Source organism: Somniosus microcephalus, chromosome 8, assembly GCF_052327205.1.
Source record: "Somniosus microcephalus isolate GS21.2 chromosome 8, FLI_Smic_1.0, whole genome shotgun sequence".
In the NCBI taxonomy this organism is placed as follows: Eukaryota; Metazoa; Chordata; class Chondrichthyes; order Squaliformes; family Somniosidae; genus Somniosus; species Somniosus microcephalus.
In genome coordinates, this window is record NC_140994.1 from 95,894,365 (window position 1) to 95,922,318 (window position 27,954).

General features: G+C 49.1%; 1 protein-coding gene across 1 annotated transcript in view; it reads right to left on the reverse strand.

The window, feature by feature from the left end:
* Positions 1–17,486: 17,486 nt before the first annotated feature.
* hells (helicase, lymphoid specific) overlaps positions 17,487–27,954 on the reverse strand; it is a 62,547-nt gene continuing 52,079 nt past the window's right edge. The window contains exons 22-23 of the mRNA XM_085995023.1: positions 24,739–24,815; positions 17,487–19,217 (exon numbers count right to left, since the gene is read on the reverse strand). Of these exons, the coding sequence (XP_085851149.1) occupies positions 19,111–19,217; positions 24,739–24,815 (184 nt within the window). The 3' untranslated portion in view covers positions 17,487–19,110. The remainder of the gene's footprint in view (positions 19,218–24,738; positions 24,816–27,954) is intronic.

Genomic DNA, 27,954 nt, shown 5'->3' on the forward strand with positions numbered 1-27,954 from the left:
GCGCGACAGGGGGAAGGGCGCGCGCGCGACAGGGGGGAAGGGCGCGCGCGCGACAGGGGAAGGGCGCGCGCGCGACAGGGGGGGAAGGGCGCGCGCGCGACAGGGGGGAAGGGCGCGCGCGCGACAGGGGGGGAAGGGCGCTGCGCGCGACAGGGGGGAAGGGCGCGCGCGCGACAGGGGGGGAAGGGCGCGCGCGCGACAGGGGGGGAAGGGCGCGCGCGCGACAGGGGGGGAAGGGCGCGCGCGCGACAGGGGGGGAAGGGCGCGCGCGCGACAGGGGGGGAAGGGCGCGCGCGCGACAGTGGGGGAAGGGCGCGCTGCGCGCGACAGGGGGGGGAAGGGGGCGCGCGCGCGCGACAGGGGGGGGAAGGGCGCGCGCGCGACAGGGGGGGAAGGGCGCGCGCGCGACAGGGGGGGAAGGGCGCGCGCGCGACAGGGGGGGAAGGGCGCGCGCGCGACAGGGGGGGAAGGGCGCGCGCAGCGACAGGGGGGGAAGGGCGCGCGCGCGACAGGGGGGGAAGGGCGCGCGCGCGACAGGGGGGGAAGGGCGCGCGCGCGACGGGGGGGAAGGGCGCGCTGCGCGCGACAGGGGGGGAAGAGAGTGCGCGAGCGGGGGGGGGGAAGAGAGAGCGCGACCGGGGGGGGGAAGAGAGAGCGCGACCGGGGGGGAAGAGAGAGAGCGACTGGGGGGTGTGGTAAACCACTGTTAACCTGTGCATGCCTGTGTGGTAAACCACTGTTAACCCTGTGCAAGTCCAGGCATGTCTCAGCCCCTGGCTCCACCCCTAAGCCCGGGTATAAAGGTGACTCACCACCCTTCCCCCGCGAGCTCTTAGGATGGATTCACTTGCAGAGGCATGCTCTAGGTCTTGTTCAATAAAAGCCTACTTCATGTAAGTCCATTTCGTAGTCTTTGGTATTGTTGATAGCGCATCAATTTTATTGACTAATTTTCAACATGGAGCAAATCTTGAAGCTGGAACGTTTAGACCTGGATCCTCAAGCAGCAGATGCAGCCAATAACTTTGAACACTGGCTGAGCTGTTTCGAAGCCTTCCTGGAGGCCTCCAGTACTACTGTCACTACAGATGACGCGAAACGGCTTGTCTTGAACTCACGGGTGAGCCACCGAGTCTACTCGATCATCCGAGATGCCACTACTTACGCGGCCGCTATCGCGACGCTAAAGGAACAATACGCGAGGCCTGTCAACAAGGTCTACGCCAGACACCTCCTGGCTACCCGAAAACAGCGCCCCGGGGAATCGGGCGCCGAATATTTACTGGCACTGAGAGTCCTCGGCCGGGACTGTAATTGCAAAGCGGTGACGGCCAAGGAATGCACGGAAGACCTGATCCGAGACGACTACGTAGCCGGCATCAGGTCCAACTATACTCGGCAGAGGCTGCTGGAACAGAGGGGACTCGACCTGCAGGAGACGGTGGCCCTCGCTAACTCGTTAGACGTGGCTCTCCAGAACATGGACGCCTACCCCCCTGACCGGATGGCCACGTGGATGCCACGGGAGCAGCCATCTTGGGACCCGGTAAGGCCACAAGCCGCCAGCAGCCCAACTACAGCTGCAATGACCAGAGGCCAGAAATGCTACTTCTGCGGCCAGGCCAAGCACCCCAGACAGCAATGCCCAGCAAAGGACGCGACCTGCTCCAAATGCGGCAAGAAAGGCCACTACGCGAGAGTGTGCAAGGCGAAATCGACCCCCAATTCCAGCAGCGCCGCGTGTGAACTGTACAGGCCGCCATTTTGGACCCCACCAACCACGTGTGAGCCGTGCGGGCCGCCATTTTGGACACCACCAGCCGAGGGGGAGCCGCCAGCTTGGACACCATCCGGGACCAGGCCCTCGGCGCGGGCGAATACTACAGTGACCCACCGACCTCGACGATGGCCTCCATCACCCTGGACCAATCTAGGCCCCATCAACTAGCCAGGTCCATGATGAACGTAAAGGTAAATGGCCATGTCACAAATTGCCTTTTCGACTGCGGAAGCACGGAGAGCTTTATCCACCCCGACACGGTGAGACGCTACTCCCTATCGGTTATGCGCACACGCCACCAGGTCTTTATGGCCTCAAAGTCCCATACGGCGGACGTCGGCGGCTACTGTGTCGCGACTCTGACAGTGAACGGCGTGGAGTACAGAGAGTTTAAATTCCTCGTCCTGCCACAGCTCTGCGCTCCCGTACTGCTAGGATTAGACTTCCGGTGCCATCTGGAGAGCGTCACGATGGCATATGGCGGGCCCCTGCCCCCACTTACAGTCTGCAGCCAGCAGAATTTAAACACGGCGCCGCGCAAAGTATGCAGCCTGTCCACCCTGAAGGTCAAACCCCCCCCGTTGTTCGCTAACCTCGCCAAAGACTGCAAGCCAATTGCTACTAAAAGCAGGCGGTACAGTGCCGGAGATAGGAGCTTTATTAAATCAGAAGTAGAAAGACTCCTGAGGGAAGGGATTATCGAGGGCAGCACCAGCCCATGGCGAGCCCAAGTGGTGGTAGTAAAGACCGGCGAAAAACAGCGCCTGGTTATTGATTACAGCCAGACGATCAATCGATACACGCAATTAGACGCATACCCACTTCCCCGCATATCTGACATGGTCAACCAGATAGCACAATACCGGGTATTCTCGACGATTGATCTGAAGTCGGCATACCACCAGCTCCCCATCAGGCCTGAGGACCGCCAGTACACGGCCTTCGAGGCTGACGGTCGCCTCTACCACTTCCTCCGAGTCCCCTTCGGCGTCACCAACGGGGTCTCGGTCTTCCAAAGGGAGATGGACCGGATGGTTGACCAGAACGCGCTGCAGGCCACCTTCCCCTATCTAGACAACGTCACCATCTGCGGCCATGACCGGCAGGACCACGACGCCAACCTAGAAAAATTCCTCCGTACGGCCCAACGGCTGAATCTGACATACAACAGAGAAAAATGTATGTTCCGCACCGCGCGCCTCGCTATTCTTGGCTGCGTGGTGGAAAACGGAGTCATCGGCCCCGACCCCGACCGAATGCACCCCCTCCTGGAACTACCCCCCCCCCCGCACTGCCTAAAAGCCCTGAAGAGATGCCTAGGGTTCTTCTCTTACTACGCCCAGTGGGTGCCCAACTATGCAGACAAAGCCCGGCCCCTCATCAAGTCAACCTCCTTCCCCCTGACGGCAGAGGCCCGTGCGGCCTTCACCCTCATAAAAGAGGACATTGCGAAGGCCACAATGCACGCAGTGGGTGAGTCCATCCCTTTCCAAGTGGAGAGCGATGCATCCGACTTTGCCCTAGCCGCAACCCTTAACCAGGCGGGGAGACCCGTGGCCTTCTTTTCATGGACCCTCCAGGGCCCCGAAATTCGACACTCCTCAGTCGAGAAGGAGGCCCAGGCGATAGTGGAGGCTGTACGGCACTGGAGGCATTACCTGGCCGGTAAACGTTTCACCCTGCTCACTGACCAACGGTCAGTAGCATTTATGTTTAACAACAGACAAAGGGGGAAAATCAAAAATGATACGATATTGCGGTGGAGGATCGAGTTATCCACCTACAACTACGATATCTTATACCGGCCCGGGAAACTTAATGAGCCCCCAGACGCCCTATCCCGTGGGACATGTGCCAACGCACAAGTCGATAGGGTACGGACCCTCCACAATGATCTCTGCCACCCGGGGGTCACCAGGTTCTTCCACTTTATTAAAGCTCGCAACCTGCCTTACTCCATCGAGGAGGTCAGGACCATGACCAGGAGCTGCCAGGTCTGCGCCGAATGCAAACCGCATTTTTATAGGCCAGACAGGGCACACCTGATTAAAGCCACCCGCCCCTTCGAACGTCTCAGCGTCGATTTCAAGGGGCCCCTTCCCTCCTCTGACCGCAACACGTACTTCCTCAATATTATTGACGAGTATTCCCGTTTCCCCTTCGCCATCCCCTGCCCGGACATGACCAGCGCCACAGTCATCAGGTGCCTCCACGACCTGTTCGCCATATTTGGCTTCCCCAATTACATCCACAGCGACAGGGGCTTGTCGTTCATGAGCGACGAGCTGCGCCAGTACCTGCTCGAGAAGGGTATAGCCATGAGCAGGACTACCAGCTACAACCCCCGGGGTAACGGACAGGTAGAGAGGGAGAACGCAACGGCGTGGAAGACCGCTATGCTCGCCCTAAAATCCAAGGGCCTCCCAATCTCCCGCTGGCAAGATGTCCTCCCCGATGCGCTCCACTCCATACGATCACTGCTCTGTACTGCCACAAACACCACCCCTCACGAGAAGATGCTCGTCTTCCCCAGGAAATCCACCTCAGGGACATCACTACCCCGCCATGGCTGACGTCTCCGGGGCCTGTCCTGCTCAGGAAACACGTGAGGAGCCATAAGACGGACCCCCTGGTCGAAAAGGTTCACCTCCTCCACGCCAACCCACAGTACACCTACGTGGCATATCCTGACGGGCAGGAGGACACAGTCTCAATTCGAGACCTCGCACCCTCAGGTACCACCCGAAACACCATCGATCACCATCCACTACCTTCACCCACCACCACTACCCACGACGCACCACCGGGGTGTCTACCACGAACTAACGACATGCCGGTGCCATCCCTACCCCGAGAGGACGACACGCCAGTGCTCCGTCCCACGCGAGAAGTGGCCGCGGGCAAAGAACCGCCGCAACCGGCACGACGAAGATCATTACGGCAGACAAGACCCCCGGAGAGACTTTCGTATACGAACTTTTGAAACACTTCTCCCCGCCGGACTCTTTTTTAAACGAGGGGTGAATGTGGTAAACCACTGTTAACCTGTACATGCCTGTGTGGTAAACCACTGTTAACCCTGTACAAGTCCAGGCATGTCTCAGCCCCTGGCTCCACCCCTAAGCCCGGGTATAAAGGTGACTCACCACCCTTCCCCCGGGTGCTCTTAGGATGGATTCACTAGCAGAGGCATGCTCTAGTTCTTAGTCAATAAAAGCCTACTTCATATAAGTCCATTTCGTAGTCTTTGGTATTGTTGATAGCGCATCAGGGGGGAAGAGAGAGAGCGACTGGGGGGGAAGAGAGAGGGGGAAGAGAGAGAGCGACGCGGGGGGGGGGGGAAGAGAGAGAGCGACGCGGGGGGGGGGAAGAGAGAGAGAAGGGTGGGTGGGGGGGGAGAAGGGTGGGGTGGGGAGAAGGGTGGGGTGGGTGGGGGGGAGAAGGGTGTGGGGTGGGGGGGAGAAGGGTGTGGGGTGGGGGGGAGAAGGGTGGGGGAACGGTGGGGTGGGTGGGGGAGGGAGAGAAATGTGGGGTGGGTAGGGGGGAGAAGGGTGGGGTGGGGGGGGAGAAGGGTGGGGTGGGGGGGGGAGAAGGGGGGGGTGGGTAGGGTGGGTGGGGGGGAGACGGGTGGGTGGGTGGGGGGTAGAAGGGTGGGGTTGGTGGGTGGGGGGGGAGACGGGTGGGTGGGTGGGGGGTAGAAGGGTGGGGTTGGTGGGTGGGTGGGGTGGGAGGGGTTGGTGGGTGGGTGGGGTGGGAGAAAGGGGTGGGTGGGGGAGAAAGGGGGGTGGGGAGGGAAGTGGGGGGAAGGGGTGGTGGGGGGATGTGAAGGGGGGGTAAGGGAGGGGGGTTGGGGGTGTGGCGGAAGGAGGGAGGCGGGGGGAAGGGAGAGGGGGGGAAAGGGAGCGGGTGGAGCAAGGGGTGGGGAAACATGAAACTTAAAGTACTTATAAAACATTTTTGGTAAATCTTTCTATAACATACTTTACCTCACCAATCTTTTTATTAAAAAAGGGTTGCTCACCTCTCAGTGTGTTGTATCACAAACAATGGCCGCCGCTTGCTTTTCAGTTGGAAAGATTAGGCCCCGCCCACACAGTCGATTGTCTGTCTCCGTCACCAGGACCCGATTTGGAGCACAGCAGCCCCACCCACTCTATGTTCCTGTACTAAGATGGCCACGCATGCACTCTGTTACACACTGAATCAAAATGGCGTCACACTGAAACTTTTCGCCCTCCTTGACAAAGATGGCTGCCATTAACCTGGGGCTGTCAGCAGAAGAAATGTCCTCAGCTGCAAACACAGGATCTTCAGATTATTATTCGGGGCTTGCAACCTACCCCAGTTGCTTATGAAGCCTCCCCACCTACTGACCCCGGGAATGGAGCTGAGGCAGCACACCCTCTCCCCTCTGCCAGTGTTTGTCTCTGTCTAGGCCGGGAGCCTGGGTCTAGAGTTGCACTGCTGGCAGTTGGAGAAGCCTAGGCCTCGGGCCTGGAAAAACAGTGAAAGGTAGGAAATTATAGAGGTTAGAGAAAAGATTTACAAATTAATTAACTTTTTTAAAAAACAATTTGTGTTTTAAAAGCAACTTTTTTTTTTGCTGGAAATGTAGATTTGAAAAGAAACACGCAGAAAGTGGGAAGAAGAAATGAAAAGTTTGGAATCAAGATGGCGGCGACTCACCTCGGTTCAGAATGATAAGGCCCGCCCACACACGTCAACCGTCAGGTCACTGAACTGTAGGATTGGTCAATCATCACGTCACTCAACTGTAGGATGGCCTGCCCCCACTCGATGCAAATGAGCGGATAATGAGAGGAATTTGGAACGTTTTTTGGATACCGTCGGCACAATTTTTGTCGGAGCAAAAAGTAAATACGCCTACAAGAGCTTTCTTTTGATAGAACATATGCGTAGGTACGCTCTATAACTTTTGATTGTATAGCCGGCCAGAGAGACAGAAAGAGAGACAGAGAGATAGACATATCCTTTTATATATATATAGATAGATAGATAGATAGATATGACAAATATGGTAAATATCGATGAAGGAATAGTGAGTTTTATATTCACATTTACAGATGACACTAAATTAGTAGGGATAGTTAGTATAGAGTCATAACGGCACAGAAGGAGGCTATTCAGCCCATTGAGTCCATGCCGGCTCTCTGTAGAGCAATCCAGTCAGTTCCATTCCCCGCTCTATCCCCGTAGCCCTGCAAGTTTATTTCCCTCAAGTGCCTATCCAGTCTCCCCTTGAAAACATTGAGTGTCTCCGCTTCCACCACTTCCATCGGCAGCGAATTCCAGGTCACCACTTGCTGCGTAAAAAAGTTTTTCCTCACTCCCCCCTGTATCTCTTGCCCAAAACCTTAAATTTGTGTCCTCTAGTCCTTCTACCACCAACTAGTGGGAACAGCCTTTCCCAGTGTAGCCTATCTAAACCAGTCATAATTGTTGTGTATGTAACCTGTTCCACCTTAAGAGATGTACTACTTTCTCAGGCTGCTGTAGACGTAATACCGGGGGTGAACACACCGGTATATAAGCACTGTGCAGTAATCTTGTATTTAGTGTAGTCCCTACCTCCAACCAGTAAAGACCTGTTTTATTGTTACTGATTAAGTCTGAGTATTAATTACTTGAACAACTCACAGACTTAACACTGGCGACGAGTCAGGTTCTTACCCTGCGGCAGTTATTCCACGGCGGCTTCGTCCAGACAGGACGTTGAAGAGAGGTTTCAAATCTCACCACCCCACTGGAAGCGACAGGCATTAGGACCCTGAAGCCTCCATCAGCGACTGAAAACTGGAGGACAGAAGACATCCTGCAGCTTCTTTTTCAACCTCGGTGGTGGGTAAGCCGAGCAGCGTTGGCTGCAAAGACAGGGCTGGGGGAAGTCAGAGGTACAAGGGCCATCGATCGCAATCCCTGATAAGGGCCGCACTCGGGCTGAAAGGCGCAGCGTCGGCAGACACTGAAGGCGCGAGAGCCGTGGTGAAAAGCGCGGGCCATCGATCGCGGCGGAGATAAGGGCCGCACTCGGGGCTGAAGGGATACGGCGTCGGGGGACGGGTGAAGACCGCCAAGCGCGGGAAAACCGCCATTTTGTGGGCGGAGGACGACGGCAAGAGCGGGAAGCCGCCATCTTGGATAGCAGTAAAAAAAAAAAAAATCTGAGAAATTGCAAATCTGATAAAGTACTACAATGCCTAAACACGGGAATATTAGCAACTTTGATAGTGACATCGAAGATTGGGCCATATATGTTGAACGAGTTAAAAATTATTGTAAGGCCAATAAAATTCGTGAGGCTGATAAAGCACTAACATTATTAAATTTAATGGGTGCGAAGACATACGGGCAATTGAAACACCTGTTATCACCAGATGAACTGGCGGATAAGACGTTCGATGAGATTGTTACTGTCCTGAAAGATCATCTAAACCCCACGCCGCTGATGCTAGCGGAACGATTTAAATTTTACGACAGAAGGCAGCTACAGCATGAAAGCAATGCTGAATATTTGCTGGAATTGCGTAAATTAGCGAAATATTGCCAGTTTGGAACGGGACTGACAGATGCACTACGAGACAAATTTGTGTGTGGTTTATTTAAACAGGATACACAAAAGCGACTGCTCGAGGAGAATGAGCTGACGCTTGAGAAGGCGGTCACTATGGCAGCAGCACACGAAGCCGCAGCGAGAGGCACGGCAGTAATGCAGCTACGGTCACCGGAGCTCAGTGCACACAAATTGGGTGTGAGTTCTGGCAAATGTCATCGTTGTGGAAAGACAACGCATGATCAGAACCAGTGTTGGTTTAAAAACCAAGAATGTAGAACTTGTGGTAGGCTTGGACATATAGCTAGAGTATGCAGGTCAGGGAAGAAGACCAGCAACAAGAAGTCACCGCAAGGAAAATACGCAAAAGTACACAAGGTGGCCGAACAGGAGTCCGATTCAGACGCTAGCAGTAATGAACTGGCTGGCTTAAGCAGTATTGAACTGGCTAGCTTAAGGGTACTCAACGTTGGTAAGGTTGCAGACCTCCAGACAATTTGGGTTACTCTTCAGATAGAAGGAGTCCAAGTAAAAATGGAATTGGACACTGGATCGGCATTGTCGGTCATGAATAAGAAAGATTACAGAAGGTTATTCCAACATATTCCCCTACAGGATACGGAGATTATATTGACAACCTACACGGGGCAGAGTGTACCCCATCGGGACAATAAAGGTTGCAGTGGCCAACAAGGGCGAAGGAAGTCAAATAATGGACTTATATGTGCTACCGGAGGGAGGTCCACCACTACTAGGCCGGGAGTGGTTTAGAAACATAAATATGGACTGGCATTCGCTAAAAGCCATAAAGAGTGAGAACTCGGTGCAGATAATCAGCCCAGACTCTAGAACTGATGATGGTAAGACCAACCCATGTGCAAAAGACAAAGTTTCAGCACAGAATCCCACTGAGCAACAACAACATAGTTTAACAGAGAATTCTGAGTCTGTCAAGTCTACTGATATGCACATTTTTGAGGGACACTGGGCTCGAACTCAACTCCATTTCAAACTACAACAGCAATTAGAACAAATGATTCGCCGTTTTGAGCAAGAGATGAATGAAATAAAAAAGTTCTTTGTTACAGAGTGGGAGAATCTGGAAAGGCAACAGAAGCAACTGATGGAGAAAATGGAGCAGGAGCACACCAACCATCTGCGCGAGGAGGCCGAACGAATCAAAGCTGATTCAGGTTCTGAAGGTGCGTGCCATAATCTGGTGTCAGAAGAGTTAACGGTCAGCTAACTCCTTCATATGCTGAGGGACAAGACTCTGAAATGGGAAAAACTTGAACACGAGCTGCGATCTTCAAAGGAAAAGGGTTCGGAGCTCTCAAAAGTCATTGAGATGGCTGATGTGACGACACAGACTGAAACGACTGCAACAGAGCAGCCATTGGATGCCAAAAGTACGCTGACTCACGTCAATGTAGAACAGACCGCTGAAACAGCTGCTCCGGTAGAGGGATTGCATAGTCCGATCAATCAATCTCCAAAGGAAGTTGAAGTATTAAAATCACAAATGAGGTCACTAGTAAACGACTTGCTGAAAGCCCAGAAAAAGCTGGATGCAGAGGTACACATGAAGAAGTCTCTTCAGGAAAGGTGTCTGGATTTGGAACAAGAGCTGGCTAATGTCCAGCTGGGTATGGAGGAAATAGACGACCCTCTCGCTGACCTGTCGGACGACTCCGAATATTACTATGTCCTGTCCTGCCCAACTTGTAACTTCGACTCCCACCATACAGAAATCATGGAGGAGCACCGAAAGTCTACGGAACATCGGGAGAAGGTGGCTCTACTACGAAAAAAGGAGGAAGAGAAGGAGGAACTGCGCATGCAGCTGGCAGCTGTGGCAGCTGACAATGGAGCCCAGAGAGTCTCCAAGAAGCAGAAAAGGAAAAGTAAAAACAGAAGATGACCCATCTGAACCATTATCACCTCTACCAGATCACACACGTGGTCCCTCCGAACGGAGCCAAATCAGTTCGGAAGTTCAAGCTGTTAAATCCATGAAAGGACTATTGAATGAGTAACGTGAACCGACTACACCACAGAGATTGAATCTGTGAACTGTTTTCCGCAGAGACTGAATCTGTGATATGTTACGTTAAACATGAAGTTATATATGTATATATGTTATTACGTTATGTTAAATGGGGGGGATGACTGTAAAGCTAAGAAGGGAGGAGTGTTGTGTATGTAACCTGTTCCACCTTAAGAGAGCTTAAGCCTGTTCCACCTTAAGAGATGTACTACTTTCTCAGGCTGCTGTAGACGTAATACCGGGGGTGAACACACCGGTATATAAGCACTGTGCAGTAATCTTGTATTCAGTGTAGTCCCTACCTCCAACCAGTAAAGACCTGTTTTATTGTTACTGATTAAGTCTGAGTATTAGTTACTTGAACAACTCACAGACTTAACAATAATCTTGTACACAGCCATCAAATCACCCCTCAACTTCCTTTGCTCTAATGAAAAGAAATGCAGCTTCTCCAACCTGTCCTTGTAGCCAAGACCCCCCATCCCCGGAACCATTCTGGTAAATCAATCAATCAATCAACTTTATTGTCATTGTTAGTGCACAAGTGCAGTCCAACGAAATGTAGGCTTGCGGCTCCTGAGATTGTACATTTAGATTAAGACATTTAAACATTCAACATACATTTGGCTTGTAATACATTAACATAAACATATTAAGTGCATTGGCAGATGTGCACCCTCTCAAGGGCCTTCACATCATTCCTAAAATGTGGTGACCAGAACTGGACACAATACTCCAGTTGTGGCCTAACCAGCGCTTTATAAAGGTTCAGCATAACTTCTCTACTTTTGTACTCAATACCTCTATTTATGAAACCCAAGATCCCATATGCTTTGCTAACCACGCTCTCAATATGTCCCACCACCTTCAGGGACCTATGCACATTAATGGGAGCAGGAAGTTGCAAAGGGACATACGGATAAAATGAGTGGGCAAAACTATGGCAAATGGATTTCAATGTGGGCAAGTGTGAGGTCATCCACTTTGGACCCAAGAAATATAAATTGGAGCATTTTCTAAATGGTGAGAAACTAGGAACTGAAGAAAGTCTGTTCACAAAGTTATGCTTCAACTGTAGAGAACCTTGGTTAGACCCACCTCGAGTACTGCATTCAGTTTTGGGCACCACACCTCAGGAAGGATATATTGGGCTTGGAGAGGGTGCAGTGCAGATTCACCAGAATGATACTGGGGCTTAGAGGGTTATAGTATGAGGTTGCATCAACCTGGCTTGTATTTCCCGGAGTTTAGGAGATTGAGGGGTGATCTAATCAAGGTGTTTAAAATGATAAATGGATTTGATAGGGTAAATAAAGAGAAACTGTTTCCTCTGCTGGGGGAAAACCCAGAAGGGGACATATTCTTATACAGCTAGTCCATTTAGGAGTGAAATCAGGAAACACTTTTTCATAGAAAGGGAAATGGAAATCTGGAATTCCCTCTCCTACACAAGAACATAAGAACTAGGAGCAGGAGTCGGCCATTCGGCCCCTCGAGCCTGCTCCGCCATTCAATAAGATCATGGCTGATCTTCCACCTCAACTCCACTTCCTTGCCTGCTCCCCATAACCCTCGACTCCCCTATAGTTCAAAAATCAGTCTATCTCCACCTTAAATATATTCACTGACCCAGCCTCCACAGCTCTCTGGCGTAGAGAATTCCAAAGATTCATGACCCTCAAGAAATTCCTCATCCCCATTTAAAATGGGTGACCCCTTATTCTGAAACTATGCCCCCTAGTTCTAGATTCCTCCACGAGGGAAACATCCTCTCTGCATCTACCCTGTCAAACCCCCTCAGAATCTTATGTTTCAAGATCACCTCTCATTCTTGTAAACTCCAATGAGTATAGGCCCAACCTGCTCAACCTTTCTTCATAAGACAACCCTTCCATCTCAGGAATCAACCTCGTGAACCTTCTCTGAACTGCCTCCAATGCAAGTCTATCCCTCCTTAAATAAGGAGAAAATTGTATGCAGTACTCCAGGTGCGGTCTCACCAATGCACTGTAGTTGTAGCAAGACTTCCCTATTTTTATTCTCCATCCCCCCTTGCAATAAAGGCCAACATTCCATTTGCCTTCCTAATTACTTGCTGTACCTGCATGCTGTGTTTCATGTACGAGGACCCCCGATCCCTCTGTACCGCAGCATTTTGTAGCCTCTCTCCATTTAAATAATTTTTTTTTATTCTTCCTACCAAAAACTGGATAACCTAATTTTCCCACATTATACTCCATCTGTCAATGTTTTGTCCATTCACTTAACCTATCTATATCCCTTTGCAGATTGTGTCATCCTCACAATTTGCATTCCCACCTATCATTGTATCAACAGCAAATTTGGCTACATTACTCTCGGTCCCTTTATCCAAGTCATTAATATAGATTGTAAATAGTTGAGGCCCCAGCACTGATCCCTGTGGCACCCCACTAGTTAGTTTGCCAACCTGAAAATTACCCATTTATCCCGACTCTGTTTTCTGTTAGCCAAACCTCTACCCATGCTACCATATTACCCCAACCCCATGAGCTCTTATCTTGTGCAGTAACCTTTTTATGTGGCATCTTATCTGCATGCCTTCTGGAAATCCAAATACACTACATCTACTAGTTCCCCTTTATCCACCCTGCTCGTTACATTCTCAAAGAACTCCAGCAAATTTGTCAAACATGATTTCCCTTTCATAAAACTACACTGACTCTGCTTGATTGTATTATGATTTTCTAAATGTACTGCTACTACTTCCTTAATAATCGACTCCAGCATTTTCCCAATGACAGATGTTAGGCTAACTAGTTTATATAGTTTCCTGCTTTCTGTCTCCCTCCTTTCTTGAATAGGGCCGTTACATTTGCGATTTTCCAGTCCGCTGGGACCTCTCCAGAATCCAGGGAATTTTGGAAGATTACAACCAATGCATCCACTATCTCTGCAGTCACTTCTTTTAAGACCCTAGGATGCAGGCCATCAGGTCCAGGAATCTTGTCCACCTTTAGTCTCATTAGTTTGCCTAGTACTTTTTCCTCTCGTGATAGTTTTAAGTTTCTCCCTCCCCAGAGCCCCTTGATTATCAATTATCTACCTAAAAGCCTGTGGATGCTTTTGTTTTTTTGGGGGGTTGGGTGAAAGAGGTCAATTGAAATTTTCAAGAGAGTTTTTTTTTTAAAGACAAGAGTATCAAGGTATATTGAGCAAAGGCAGGTCAATGGATTTGAGGTACAGATCTGCCATAGATCCAATAGAATGCTGGAACAGGCTCAAGGGGATGAAGAGCCTCTTCTTACAGCCACCATATACATACAAGTTGCTAAAATAGTCCACAACCGAGTTGAATACAAATTTTAATACATTAAGAAAAACTGGTCTCGCAATGTAAAGAAGGATATTTTTAAGAATCAGATATATACAAGTAGTGTGCTAGATTACAGTAGTATCACAAGCCTTGGCTTGTGAAAGCTGGTTAGCGTCCATTATCCCAGAGTTGAAACATTGTGGTTACGGTTATTAGTCTATGCAGAATTGCTTGGCAACCCACATTAACTACCCATGTTAAAATTCATCCAGCCTATCCAATATGAACCCATTTACACTTCACAAATGCCAGCTGCCCTCTGGAAAATCATCCATCGTTTATGTGCAAACCTGAACAACAAGTGCCACGAAAGAGGGCATCACAACCAACCCAAACTTATACTTATGAATTTTAGTGGTTTTTGGAATTGCTTGGTATAATTCTGCTGCTTTTGTGAAAACAAGAGAACTTGTAGCCTTGAATAAAATGGATATTTAACAGTAATAAAGTCCCACTTTTTTCCTCATTCCACAAGTACTGCACATCTGGTGGATCTGAAAATCTCATTAAAGTCCAAAGCTCACTCTCCGTTTTGGATATCTGAGAAACCAGGGCGAGCCACAATTAGCATCAACTCCTTGGTAAAATAATCCAGTCCTGCCAAAAGCTACCATTCTGATTCTTACTTGTAACAGAGTCCAATAATTGCACTCGGTGATGTTCTAGCACAGGGACAATGCTCATGGGAACACAATGAACATGGCCCTCCAGCTGCTTCAGTGTTGACACCAGCCTTTACGTCATGTGAGAACAACACTGATCCAGGCCCATTCTCAATGGTGGCGATGTTGGCAGATGCTACAGGTCAGTGTCTCAGGAAAGAAGCTATGATTGCAACTGGAAAAACCTCAAACAATAGTGCTGACTGACTAGTTTCACAAGTTCAAATAATTGATCAGTCACCAAGAGTGAGGAGGTTAGGAGAAATCTCTTTAGGCAAAGGGATGTTGCAGCATGCAATGCTTTGCCAGAGGCAATAGTTGAGGCAGACACCATTTCATCTTGTAAGAGAAAAGTGCATAAATGTTTGAAACAGACAAAAATACAGGACTATGTAGAGAGGACCTCAGGATTAGCTTTCCATTGCTCTAGCAGAGCCAGCACTAACACAATGGGCCAAACAGCCTCCTTCCATGCTGTAAGCTCGTTTGGCTAGATAATTGCTCCAGAATTGGTCAAAATGGTTTCCAGAAATATCCTTCCATTTTATCTCCAGAGCAAAGTCCTCCTCACAACCCTTCAGGACCTGAAAGAATGATGAGTGAAGAATTCAAAGTGCTGAGAAACACGGAGGAAATTAAACTGTTAACAGGGCTTTATAAAAAAAGTAAACTGCAGAAATGGAGAGATGACAAAGTTCATCATAAAGAATTGAAACACTTCTTATATAAGCAGCTGTCAAAGATAAAGTCCAGTGAAGGTCAGCGAAGAGTGAGCAAAGCAGAGAGATTGTTAAAATGCTAAAGAGAAAAGCAATGTATTACAAGCAGAACTAGACCAAATGCACAGATTATTGTAACCATCGCCAACCATATAATTGAGCTTCAATAAAATTCTTGTAGAAAGTTATCAGGAAGACACCACATGCCTTTGGAATAACAGTTTCTTCTATGCAAACTCAATGCCACAGGAAAACAGGCATTTCAGGGGCGAAGGTCATTTGTGCCCTTGTAAGAATTGACCTATATTTTCAATATTAGAAGTACGACAGGACGTCACACTACTCTACTGATACAAAGTAATATTAAAATGCTGAATGCTTCTGAGATGCAAACTGAAATTTACCAGCACATTCCAATCTACAAAGTTCCTTGATAAAACAGCAATAAAACCAAATGGCCTCAGGTTGTGTTTACATAAAGCAATTGGTACTTTCTAGCCTTAAAGGATCAAACCACCTCAGCAGCAGAATAATACATTGAACATTACAATGCATAATATTGTTTCGTCCAATCTATGAGCAATACCACAAGGATCCTCTAGCATTTGACTCTAAAACCTCCATCACAGCCACAGGTTTTCCACTTCTCAGGTCCTCCTTCCCAGCCCAAGCACCAATTCCTGGCCCAGTTCTCAGGCAGTGCTGCATTGTCAACGAGCTGTCAGCTGCATGTACTAATGGACAAAAAGATCCCATGGTACTATTCAGAGAGAAGCATGGAGCTCTTCCAGTGCCTTGGCCAACATTCCTTCCTCAACTATCACCAAAACAGATTAATTGGTCATTCATCTCAATTGCTGTTTTGTGCGACCTTGCTGTGCATAAATTAACTGCTGCATTTGTCTACATAACAGTAACTGCACTTCAAAAGATAATTCACTGGCTGCTTTGCGATGTCCCAAGGACACAAGGCACCTTGTACATGGAAGCTCTTTTTCTTTATGTAAAGACAAGACACAAAAATTCAGTACTGGAAAATGCGTGACAATCATACAGGACAGAAAGGAGGCAGTGAAGGAGACTTAAAGTAAGGAAAAGTGATAAATAGTTAAACACAGACATGTGAGGCATAGGGAGAGAGGGAGTAAGAGTGGAAGACAAGCAGAAAACAAAGACAAGTGAGAGGGGAAGAAGAGTTGCAAGAAGATGGTGTCAAATTTCTGAAAAACATTTGCACATGAACAATGACGCAGATCTCCCTATAACCAACTGTGCACTAAATGCTCAAATGTTTACGCTTCTGTGTAGCCAAATTTGCTGATGATACAAAGATAGGTGGGAAGGCAAATTGTGTGGAGGACGCAAAGAATCTCCAAAGGGATATAGATAGGCTAAGTGAGTGGGCAAAAATCTGGCAGATAGTATTTAATGTGGGAAAATGCAAGGTTATCCACTTTGGTAGGAAAAATAAAAAAGCAAATTATTTAAAATGGGAGAGATTACAAAATGCTGAGGTAGAGGGGGATCTGGGGGACCTTGTACATGAATCACAAAAAGTTAGCATGCAGGTACGACAAGTAATTAGGAAGGCAAATGGAGTGTTGGCCTTTATTGCAAAGGGAATGGAGTATAAAAGTAGGGAAGTCCTGTTACAACTGTACAGGGCATTGGCGAGACCACACCTGGAGTACTACGTACAGTTTTGGTCTCCTTATTTAAGGAAGGATATACTTGCACTGGAGGCAGTTCAGAGAAGGTTCACGAGGTTAATTCCGGAGATGAAGGGATTGTCTTATGAAGAAAGGTTGAGCAGGTTGGGCCTATACTCATCGGAGTTTAAAAGAATGAGAGGGGATCTTATTGAAACACAAGATTCTGAAGGGGCTTGACCAGGTAGATGCAGAGAGGATGTTTCCCCTCGTGGGGGAATCTAGAACTAGGGGGCATCATTTCAGAATAAGGGTGCACCCTTTTAAATCAGAAATGAGGAGGAATTTCTTCTCTGAGGGTCATGAATCTTTGGAATTCTCTTCCCCAGAGAGCTGTGGAGGCTGGGTCATTGAATATATTTAAGGCGGAGAGAGACAGATTTTTGAAAGGTAAGGGAGTCAAGGGTTATGGGGAGTGGGCAGGGAAGTGGAGTTGAGCCAAGATCAGATCAGCCATGATCTTATTGAATGGTGGAGCGGGCTCGAGGGGCCAAATGAACCACTCCTACTTCTACATATAATGTTCTTATGCATGTTCTAGAACATCCTCTGAACCCGCCATGAGCAACGCCACAGGATATAGTCTAGTGCAGAATAAAGTATCTCTAAAATTGGATTTGTAATATGGAATAAAACACCAGTACTGTGACCAATTCGAAAGGTTTATTTCTAATAAAAAAACAATTTTTTGTACAGTTTATACATCAGCATTCGACACATATCAGGACTGAAGTGTGAGGTGAGTGGAAGGTCCTGGTCCCAACAATGCTGAAGCATTCTGGTCCTCCAGCTTTTCCCAAGTGGGAATCAGTCTCCTATTTGTAGTGCTAGGCATCGGTTTGTAGTAAGCCTCATCTAAGCAGTAAACTAGAGCTGCAGTATACAGGTACGACAAACCTCTTCCCCATGTATTTTCTGTAGGTCCTGATTTAACCCCTGTGCAATTACCCAAGCCCCAATGGTTTTAAAGAAACAGCAGCACAACTCTTGCCCAAGGAAACTGAAATTTGAGGGGTTGCATTTCTTAATTTGCAGCAGGTTTAATATGTCACAATCACCGCTAACTAGCCTTTCATTCTGCTCACTTCACACAGGAACTGTCGCCAACAATGGCACCAAAGTAAAAACGAGAAAATCTACACATCCAACTGCTCCTGAGAGCTGGGTTTTCATGATCCTAAGAGCTATTATTGGAGGTAGTACTCAATGGCAGCTCCCATCCCACAGCCCTGGATCCAATAGATGTGGCATCATATTGCAACTGGAAAGCAGGGGCAGCAAGCAGTGCTCAGTAAGGTTTCCACTTCCATTCTGCTCTCCTGGAATTCTAACTACAAAACAAGAAGTGCTTGGGTGAACAACAGGCCTCATCCTGTGGGAATGAGCAAGTTAAACTGGCAATCCTTGGCCTCAAATTGTGGCGATTAACCCGGGGGCAGGGGAGGAAGAGCAGAGAGAGCAAGAAACTTGGCAGCTGTCAAACTGTTTCACAAATTTCACCGCTGGTATGTTCGACATGCAAATCAAAAAAGGGGTAGGGGAGAAAATCTCACACTGCGATTTATAAATCAGGGACTGTAGCATTGTCCGCAGGAGAGCAGCAGGGCCCAGCGACACCATCCCCGGTGCCGATTTATTTTAAAACAAGATAAAATCAGTGGTGGCAAATTGTCTTACGAGGGCGAGGGAAGACAATGAAAATTAAAAAAAACAATGGTATGCTGCCAGATTTTCCAGTTCTGGATCAGATGTCAACAACCAATGACTGGTGTTAACGACAAACGAAAGGCACACACTGGCACTCCTGGCAAACTCCCACCAAACTGCAGACTGTCAACTTCCTATTTCTCTTCAACAGGGCCTCTGCTGAGATCATAAATGTGCAAATATCTTGAGGGTAAGAGTGCCAGATACTTGTGACAAGGCAAAAAAAAACAATTTCACTCTTTACTCTCCCATTCCACCTGCACCATGGTCAATGGTTTGAAATTAAGCTCATTATTCATATTCCAGGCAGCAATAAGTCTCAAACTGAAAAAAATCTGCATCGGTAACCTACTGTGCAAAAAACAAAATCACTATAAAAAAAAAAGCCCTGCTTTAAAAACTTTACAGGATGGCTTGTAAGATCAATAACCTTAAGAATGCAGGCTGATCCTAACTCTGCACTCCAGCAACTTGCTAAAACTAGAGCTCTTCCCTACAGGGGAGAGCAGGATGGGGAGGTGCAACTAACACCTGGCTAAAGAGATGTCTCCAGCCATCTCTCACAGACCACACAGTTGGATTCCTGCATTCATATCATCACTGTCAAGTACTTTGAAAACCTTCTGTGTCAGGCTTTTGATTCCCGAGGCACGTTTCTTCATTTCTTCTGTAAGAAAACAATTAAGTACAACATAGATCACACCAGCAATGGCTTGTACAAGCTGAAGATATGTCTCACTGAAAAACAATTCCAAGCAACATTTCAGAAGCCCAACAGTGCATCCCTCCAGTACCTGTGCAAATCAATACTGCTCTGTGCTTACCTTTACAGGAAATTGTTTTTAAGACAAGTAAAGCTAAGGGATGTAGGGGTGGGGAGTATTTTTCACTTCCCTTCCGGGCCCTCACGTTAACTGATGTTAACGGTTCCCTCCCCTCAGGTACTGTCCCCCTCCCCTTCAAATCTGCCATCATCACCCCACTCCTCAAAACCCCCACATATCTGCTCCGTCGCCGAGACCGCCTACTTCCACCTCCGTAACATCACGTGACTCCGACCCTGCCTCCGCTCATCTGCTGCTGAAACCCTCTTCCAGGCCCTCGTTGCCTCCAGACAGGACGATTCCAACGCTCTCCTAGCTGGCCTCCCATCTTCCACCCCACAGAAACTTGCGCTCATCCAAAACTCTGCTGCCTGTATCTTAATTCACACCAAGTCCCGTTCACATATCACCCCTGTGCTTGCAAACCTACATTGGTTCCTGGTCCAGCAACGCCTGAATGTTAAAATTCTCATCCTTGTCTGCAAATCCCTCCATGGCCTAACCTCCTCCAGCCCTAAAAGCCTTCAAGATCGCTATGTTCTTCCAATTCTGGCACCTTGCACATCCCCAACTTTAATCGCTCCACCACTGGTGGCTATGCCTTCAGTTGCCTAGGCCCCAAGCTCTGGAATTCCTGCCCTAAATCTCTCCACCTCTCTTTCCTCCTTTAAGATGCTCCATAAAATCTACCTCTTTGACCAAGCTTTTGGTCATCTGTCCTGATATCTCCTTCAGTGGCTCGGTGTCAAATTTTGATTAACAGCAATCTTGTGAAGTGCTGTGGGACATTTTGCTACATTAAAAGGTACTATATAAATGCAAGTTGTTGTTGGGTATTATTATTCACACCAATACTGAGGGATGTAGGGGTGGGGAGTATTGCTCACTAATACTGAGGGATGTGGGGGTGGGAAGTATTGTTCACTAATACTGGGGGATGTAGGGGTGGGGAGTATTGCTCACTAATACTGAGGGATGTAGGAGTGGGCAGTATTGTTCACACTAATACTGAAGGATGTAGGGGTGGGGAGTATTGTTCACTATAATACTGAGGGATGTAGGAGTGGGGAGTATTGTTCACACTAATACTGAAGGATGTAGGGGTGGGGAGTATTGTTTACTAATATTGAGGGATATAGGGGTGGGGAGTATTGTTCACCAATACTGAGAGATGTAGGGGTGGGAAGTATTGTTCACACTAATACTGAGGGATGTAGAGGTGGGGAGTATTGTTCACACTAATACTGAGGGATTTAGGGGTGGGGAGTATTGTTCACTAATCCTGAGGGATGTTGGGGTGGGGAGTATTGCTCACTAATACTGAAGGATGTAGGGGTGGGGAGTATTGTTCACACTAATACTGCAGGATGTAGGGGTGGGGAGTATTGTTCACTAATGCTGAGGGATGTAGGGGTGGGGAATATTGTTCACACTAATACTGAAGGATGTAGGGGTGGGGAGTATTGTTTACTAATAGAGGGATATGGGGGTGGGGAGTATTGTTCACCAATACTGAGGGATTTAGGGGTGGGGAGTATTGTTCACACTAATACTGAGGGATATAGGGGTGGGGAGTATTGTTCACTAATATTGAGGGATATAGGGGTGGCGAGTATTGTTCACACTAATACTGGGGGATGTAGGGGTGGGGAGTATTGTTCACACAAATACTGAAGGATGTAGGGGTGGGGAGTATTGTTCACACTAATACTGGGGGATGTAGGGGTGGGGAGTATTGTTCACACAAATACTGAAGGATGTAGGGGTGGGGAGTATTGTTTACTAATATTGAGGGATATAGGGGTGGGGAGTATTGTTCACTAATACTGAGGTATGTAGGAGTGAGGAGTATTGTTCACACTAATACTGAGGGATTTAGGGGTGGGCAGTATTGTTCACTAATACTGAGGGATATAGGGGTGGGGAATCTTGTTCACTAATACTGAGGGATATAGGGGTGGGGAGTATTGTTCACTAATATTGACGGATGTAGGGGTGGGGAGTATTGTTCACTAATACTGAGGGATGCAGGGGTGGGGAGGATTGTTCACACTAATACTGAGGGATTTAGGGGTGGGGAGTATTGTTCACTAATCCTGAGGGATGTAGGGGTGGGGAGTATTGCTCACTAATACTGAAGGATGTAGGGGTGGGGAGTATTGTTTACTAATATTGAGGGATATAGGGGTGGGGAGTATTGTTCACCAATACCGAGAGATGTAGGGGTGGGGAGTATTGTTCACACTAATACTGAGGGATGTAGGGATGGGGAGTATTGTTCACTAATACTGAGGGATGTAGGGGTGGGGAGTATTGTTCACACTAATACTGAGGGATGTAGGGGTGAGGAGTATTGTTCACTAATACTGAGGTATGTAGGGGTGGGGAGTATTGTTCACACTCATACTGAGGGATGTAGGGGTGGGGAGTATTGTTCACACTCATACTGAGGGATTTAGGGGTGGGGAGTATTGTTCACTAATACTGAGGGATATAGGGGTGGGGAGTATTGTTCACTAATACTGAGGGATATAGGGGTGGGGAGTATTGTTTACTAATATTGAGGGATATAGGGGTGGGGAGTATTGTTCACCAATACCGAGAGATGTAGGGGTGGGGAGTATTGTTCACACTAATACTGAGGGATGTAGGGATGGGGAGTATTGTTCACTAATACTGAGGGATGTAGGGGTGGGGAGTATTGTTCACACTAATACTGAGGGATGTAGGGGTGAGGAGTATTGTAGGGGTGGGGAGTATTGTTCACACTAATACTGAAGGATGATGGGGTGGGGAGTATTGTTCACACTAATACTGAGGAATATAGGGGTGGGGAGTATTGTTCACTATAATACTGAGGGATGTAGGGGTGGGGAGTATTGTTCACACTCATACTGAGGGATTTAGGGGTGGGGAGTATTGTTTACTAATATTGAGGGATATAGGGGTGGGGAGTATTGTTCACCAATACTGAGAGATGTAGGGGTGGGAAGTATTGTTCACACTCATACTGAGGGATTTAGGGGTGGGGAGTATTGTTCACTAATCCTGAGGGATGTTGGGGTGGGGAGTATTGCTCACTAATACTGAAGGATGTAGGGGTGGGGAGTATTGTTCACACTAATACTGCAGGATGTAGGGGTGGGGAGTATTGTTCACTAATGCTGAGGGATGTAGGGGTGGGGAATATTGTTCACACTAATACTGGGGGATGTAGGGGTGGGGAGTATTGTTCACACAAATACTGAAGGATGTAGGGGTGGGGAGTATTGTTCACACTAATACTGGGGGATGTAGGGGTGGGGAGTATTGTTTACTAATATTGAGGGATATAGGGGTGGGGAGTATTGTTCACTAATACTGAGGTATGTAGGAGTGAGGAGTATTGTTCACACTAATACTGAGGGATTTAGGGGTGGGCAGTATTGTTCACTAATACTGAGGGATATAGGGGTGGGGAATCTTGTTCACTAATACTGAGGGATATAGGGGTGGGGAGTATTGTTCACTAATATTGACGGATGTAGGGGTGGGGAGTATTGTTCACTAATACTGAGGGATGCAGGGGTGGGGAGGATTGTTCACACTAATACTGAGGGATTTAGGGGTGGGGAGTATTGTTCACTAATCCTGAGGGATGTAGGGGTGGGGAGTATTGCTCACTAATACTGAAGGATGTAGGGGTGGGGAGTATTGTTTACTAATATTGAGGGATATAGGGGTGGGGAGTATTGTTCACCAATACCGAGAGATGTAGGGGTGGGGAGTATTGTTCACACTAATACTGAGGGATGTAGGGATGGGGAGTATTGTTCACTAATACTGAGGGATGTAGGGGTGGGGAGTATTGTTCACACTAATACTGAGGGATGTAGGGGTGAGGAGTATTGTAGGGGTGGGGAGTATTGTTCACACTAATACTGAAGGATGATGGGGTGGGGAGTATTGTTCACACTCATACTGAGGGATTTAGGGGTGGGGAGTATTGTTCACTACTATTGACGGATGTAGGGGTGGGGAGTATTGTTCACTAATCCTGAAGGATGTAGGGGTGGGGAGTATTGTTCACACTAATACTGCGGGATTTAGGGGTGGGGAGCATTGTTCACTAATCTTGAGGGATGTAGGGGTGGGGAGTATTGTTCGCTAATCCTGAGGGATGTAGAGTATTGTTCACTAATCCTGAGGGATGTAGGGGTGGGGAGTATTGTTCACTAATGCTGAGGGATGTAGGGGTGGGGAGTATTGTTCACACTAATACGGAGGGATGTAGGGGTGGGGAGTATTGTTCACACTAATACTGAGGGATGTAGGGGTGGGGAGTATTGTTTATACTAATACTGGGGGATGTAGGGGTGGCGAGTATTGTTCACTAATACTAAGGGATGTAGGGGTGGGGAGTATTGTTCACTAATCCTGAGGGATGTAGGGGTGGGGAGTATTGTTCGCTAATCCTGAGGGATGTAGAGTATTGTTCACTAATCCTGAGGGATGTAGGGGTGGGGAGTATTGTTCACTAATGCTGAGGGATGTAGGGGTGGGGAGTATTGTTCACACTAATACGGAGGGATGTAGGGGTGGGGAGTATTGTTCACACTAATACTGAGGGATGTAGGGGTGGGGAGTATTGTTTATACTAATACTGGGGGATGTAGGGGTGGCGAGTATTGTTCACTAATACTAAGGGATGTAGGGGTGGGGAGTATTGTTCACTAATACTGAGGGATGTAGGGGTGGGGAGTATTGTTCACTAATACTGGGGGATGTAGGGGTGGGGAGTATTGCTCACTAATACGGAGTGATGTAGGGGTGGGGAGTATTTTTTACACTAATACTGAGGGATGTAGGGGTGGCGAGTATTGTTCACACCAATACTGAAGGATGTAGGGGTGGGGAGTATTGTTCACACTAATACGGAGGGATGTAGGGGTGGGGAGTATTGTTTATACTAATACTGGGGGATGTAGGGGTGGCGAGTATTGTTCACTAATACTAAGGGATGTAGGGGTGGGGAGTATTGTTCACTAATACGGAGGGATGTAGGGGTGGGGAGTATTGTTCACTAATACTGGGGGATGTAGGGGTGGGGAGTATTGCTCACTAATACGGAGTGATGTAGGGGTGGGGAGTATTTTTTACACTAATACTGAGGGATGTAGGGGTGGCGAGTATTGTTCACACCAATACTGAAGGATGTAGGGGTGGGGAGTATTGTTCACACTAATACTGAGGGATGTAGGGGTGGGGAGTATTGTTCACTAATACTGAGGGATGTGGGGTTGTGGAGTATTGTTCACACTAAAATGGATGCTCAATATAAACATTGACACGGGTTGAGTGTAATGAATGTGTCCAACTACTTACTGAGGAGGTCGCTGCGATCTAACAGGGCCTGAAGGTCAACATCACTCATCACTTTTTCAGTAGATCCCTTCACCACTCTGTTGGGAAGATTTACAAAATATTTAGACAAGTGAGGCTTGGAAAGGAGTGGATAGTCTCACTTAACTAGTAGCCACCAAATCAATTAGGATCAACTGCAATAAACAGTCAATCAATTAATCAATGCAGCAACTAACACAAGACTCAAGGTCAGATGAATCTGTGACAAATTGTTTTCTTCTGATTGGAAACATAGGAAAAAACACCAGAGTTCAAACTCCACTGCACATCCAGACAAAACTCATTCAGTATGGACACACTTTGGAGCCCAGCTAAGAACTACGGAGAAACATTTAGGGGGAGAAATTCAGTATTGCCACGTTTGGGGCGTTATACTCGAGCGGGCGCGAAATTTAGCGCCCGGCACAAATTATCGCCACCTACTGCTAAATTGACCTGCTTCGCCCCAGGTGCTTGGAGCGCTAAAACAGGCGAGGCGCTACCACCGAGGGCGGGCGCAGCGCAGGTGCGGCCAGTTAGCGATTGCACGCAGACATGCTGGCACCGGTCAGCTCTTAAAGGGGAGGTTCGATCTTGGATTGCAGCCACACCCTGCGCATTGGAGCCCTGATTCTCGGCCTAGACAGACCTGCTGCCACATTCTAACGCCTAGGACCATGGAGAGGGCCAGGGAGCGAGCGCAGCGGTTCAGTGAGGGGGCCCTGCAGGTTCTGGTTGGCGCAGTGGAGCACAGGCGATCTATCCTGTTTCCGGACAGTGGCAGGAGGCCGCTGCCCAACGACTATCGCAAAGCTTGGAGGGAGGTGGCTCACAGAGTGACCGCCAGCAGCGTGGTGCCTAGGACCCCTGTGCAATGCAGGAAGAAGTTCAACGACCTCACTCGGGTCGTCAGGGTGAGTACCCTCTTCATTCCTGCATGTCCACCTCACTCTATGGCCAAAGGGTCCTGAAAGCCCCAATGCCCAGCCCTCATCCAACACCTATGGGCCTTTCATGAAACTCACACGCACATTCAGCACTTTACACACTAAGGGCTATTCCACCATGGGAGGCAGTGCAGCCAAGATCAGGGCTTCACACTGTACTCAGAGCCCGTCCTTTCTCTTACAGGGCAAACTGGCCCATAACAGGAGGCAGCAGTAACGGACCGGGGGAGGCCAGCCTCACCTTCAAGACCTCAGCGATCTGGAGCAGCGAGTCCAGCAGATTATGGCAGGCCGGATGATTGGCCCCGTCGCCACTGGAGATGCCGACCCCGTTCTGGACAGCAATGGTAAGGTCATCACCTTTTTGACCTCTCTCCTTCCACTTGTGCCTCACACCAGCATCCTTTGCCACTATCGAACCAATACAGTGCATTGCAGCACTCATGCCTCCCTCGCTGCCGCCCTGTCCTCACGCTAAAGCAAGTCTTGTACCTGCCTGCTTTCAGATGCTGATTCGCCAGGTGAGGCAGCCCATGGCCATAATGGGAACACGTCTTCCCTGGAGGGGAGCAGTGGGGGGTGGGGGGGAAGGGTCTGAGGAGGGTGAAGCTCCGGGGCCCAGCGGGCTGCAGCAACACGGTTGGGGGGGGGGGGGGGCGGTAGGGAAGCTCGGCGGCCTTCTCCCTGGAGAGTCTGGCCTCCAGTCCTGCTACAGTGAGCGCAGAAGAGGTGCGGCTCCTCGCTGAAATGGGCGCCCAGGCGGAGCACAGGCACACTGAGCTCATGGCTGCAGTGGCAAGGATGCCCGAATCCATTGAGACACTGGCAAGGAGTGTCCAGGACTTCGGGGCAGCACAGGCAACAAGTCTGCAGGACTTCGGTGCAGCACAGGTGGTTTCCACGCAAGTGCTTAGTGGTGCAATGCAGTCAGTGGCTGGTCTGATGCAGACGCAGATTGAGGCCACACGAGCAGTGACTGCTGCCACCCTCGCTGGATTGGGCACGAATCGCCAGGGCCCTCGCCGCACCGCAGCAGGCCAGCAGTCTGTGCTTCAGCAGATTGCTCCGCATGCTGCAGTGCTGCCCCGTGGGAGTGCCAGTGTGTCGTCCGACCAGGGAGTGGCTGTCCTGTCAGGATGGCAGCATTCCTGCTGCCAACACTGTCACTTCTCCACTGCAGCTGCCACCACCTGTAGGACAGACTGCTGTTGCCCATGCAGAGTTGGAGCAGTCAGCAGCCGGGCCCTCCAGGCCCAGAGCTGGTCCAGGCCGTACCTCAAGGGCATCTGCCGACTCAGTTTCTGACACTCAGCAGCCTTCCCCCAGCCTTGCTGCAGCCACTGGGGTCCCAGAGCGGAGGAGCTGCAGGGTGGGAAGGGGCCAATCTCACAAGTGAAGCAGATCACCCTCGAAGGGCAAAAAGTAGGAGGTGTGGCAAAATGCTGTTAATTTTTTTAGCGAAGGACGAGGATCGTGGTCATTGTTTGTTTACTCTTTTGTTCATTGTCTCCAGGTTGTGAGAGCCAGTTATGTGTCTGACTGCTTTTTTTGGGGTTTCTCTCTATTACTTTGTCATGCGGGAAGGGCACACAGTTTGTTAAATAAAGAAGTGTCTTTATTCAGATTGTGCATGTTTGATCTTTGAACTATTTGTTGCCTTGACCGGCTCAAGGGTTGCGGAACGGTTCCATTCATGTTCTTTCAAAGGCACAAGCCATTCCCTCAGAGGGGGCCTAGAACCGACTTGCAATAAGCTGCTGACGGACGGCCCTTGCACTTTGTGCCCCCCTCCCATCCTGGTGCTGCTCCTCCTCCTCCTCCTCCACTGGTGCTCCAATGTCTGGTGGCAGTGGCTGAGTCCTGAGGATTGCCAGGTTATGCAGCATGCAGCACACTACAACGAAATGGGAGACTCGCTCAGGTGAGTACTGAAGGGCTCCCCCGGAATGGTCCAGACAGCAGAACCGTTGCTTTAGCACGCCGATTGTGTGCTCAATGATGTTCCTGGTCGCTTGATGGCACTCATTGTATCGTTCTTCAGCAGGGGTGCTGGGCGCACGGAGCGGGGTCATCAGCCAGGTGCACAGAAGATAGCCCTTGTCCTCGAGAAGCCAGCCTCCTGGGTGAGCCGGGGCTTCGAAAAGGTCTGCCACAGAAGTCTGGCGCAGGATGAAGGAGTCGGGCTGCTGCCTGGAAAGCGGGCATTGAAAGCTAGTATCAGCTGTCTGTGGTCACACACCAACTGGACGTT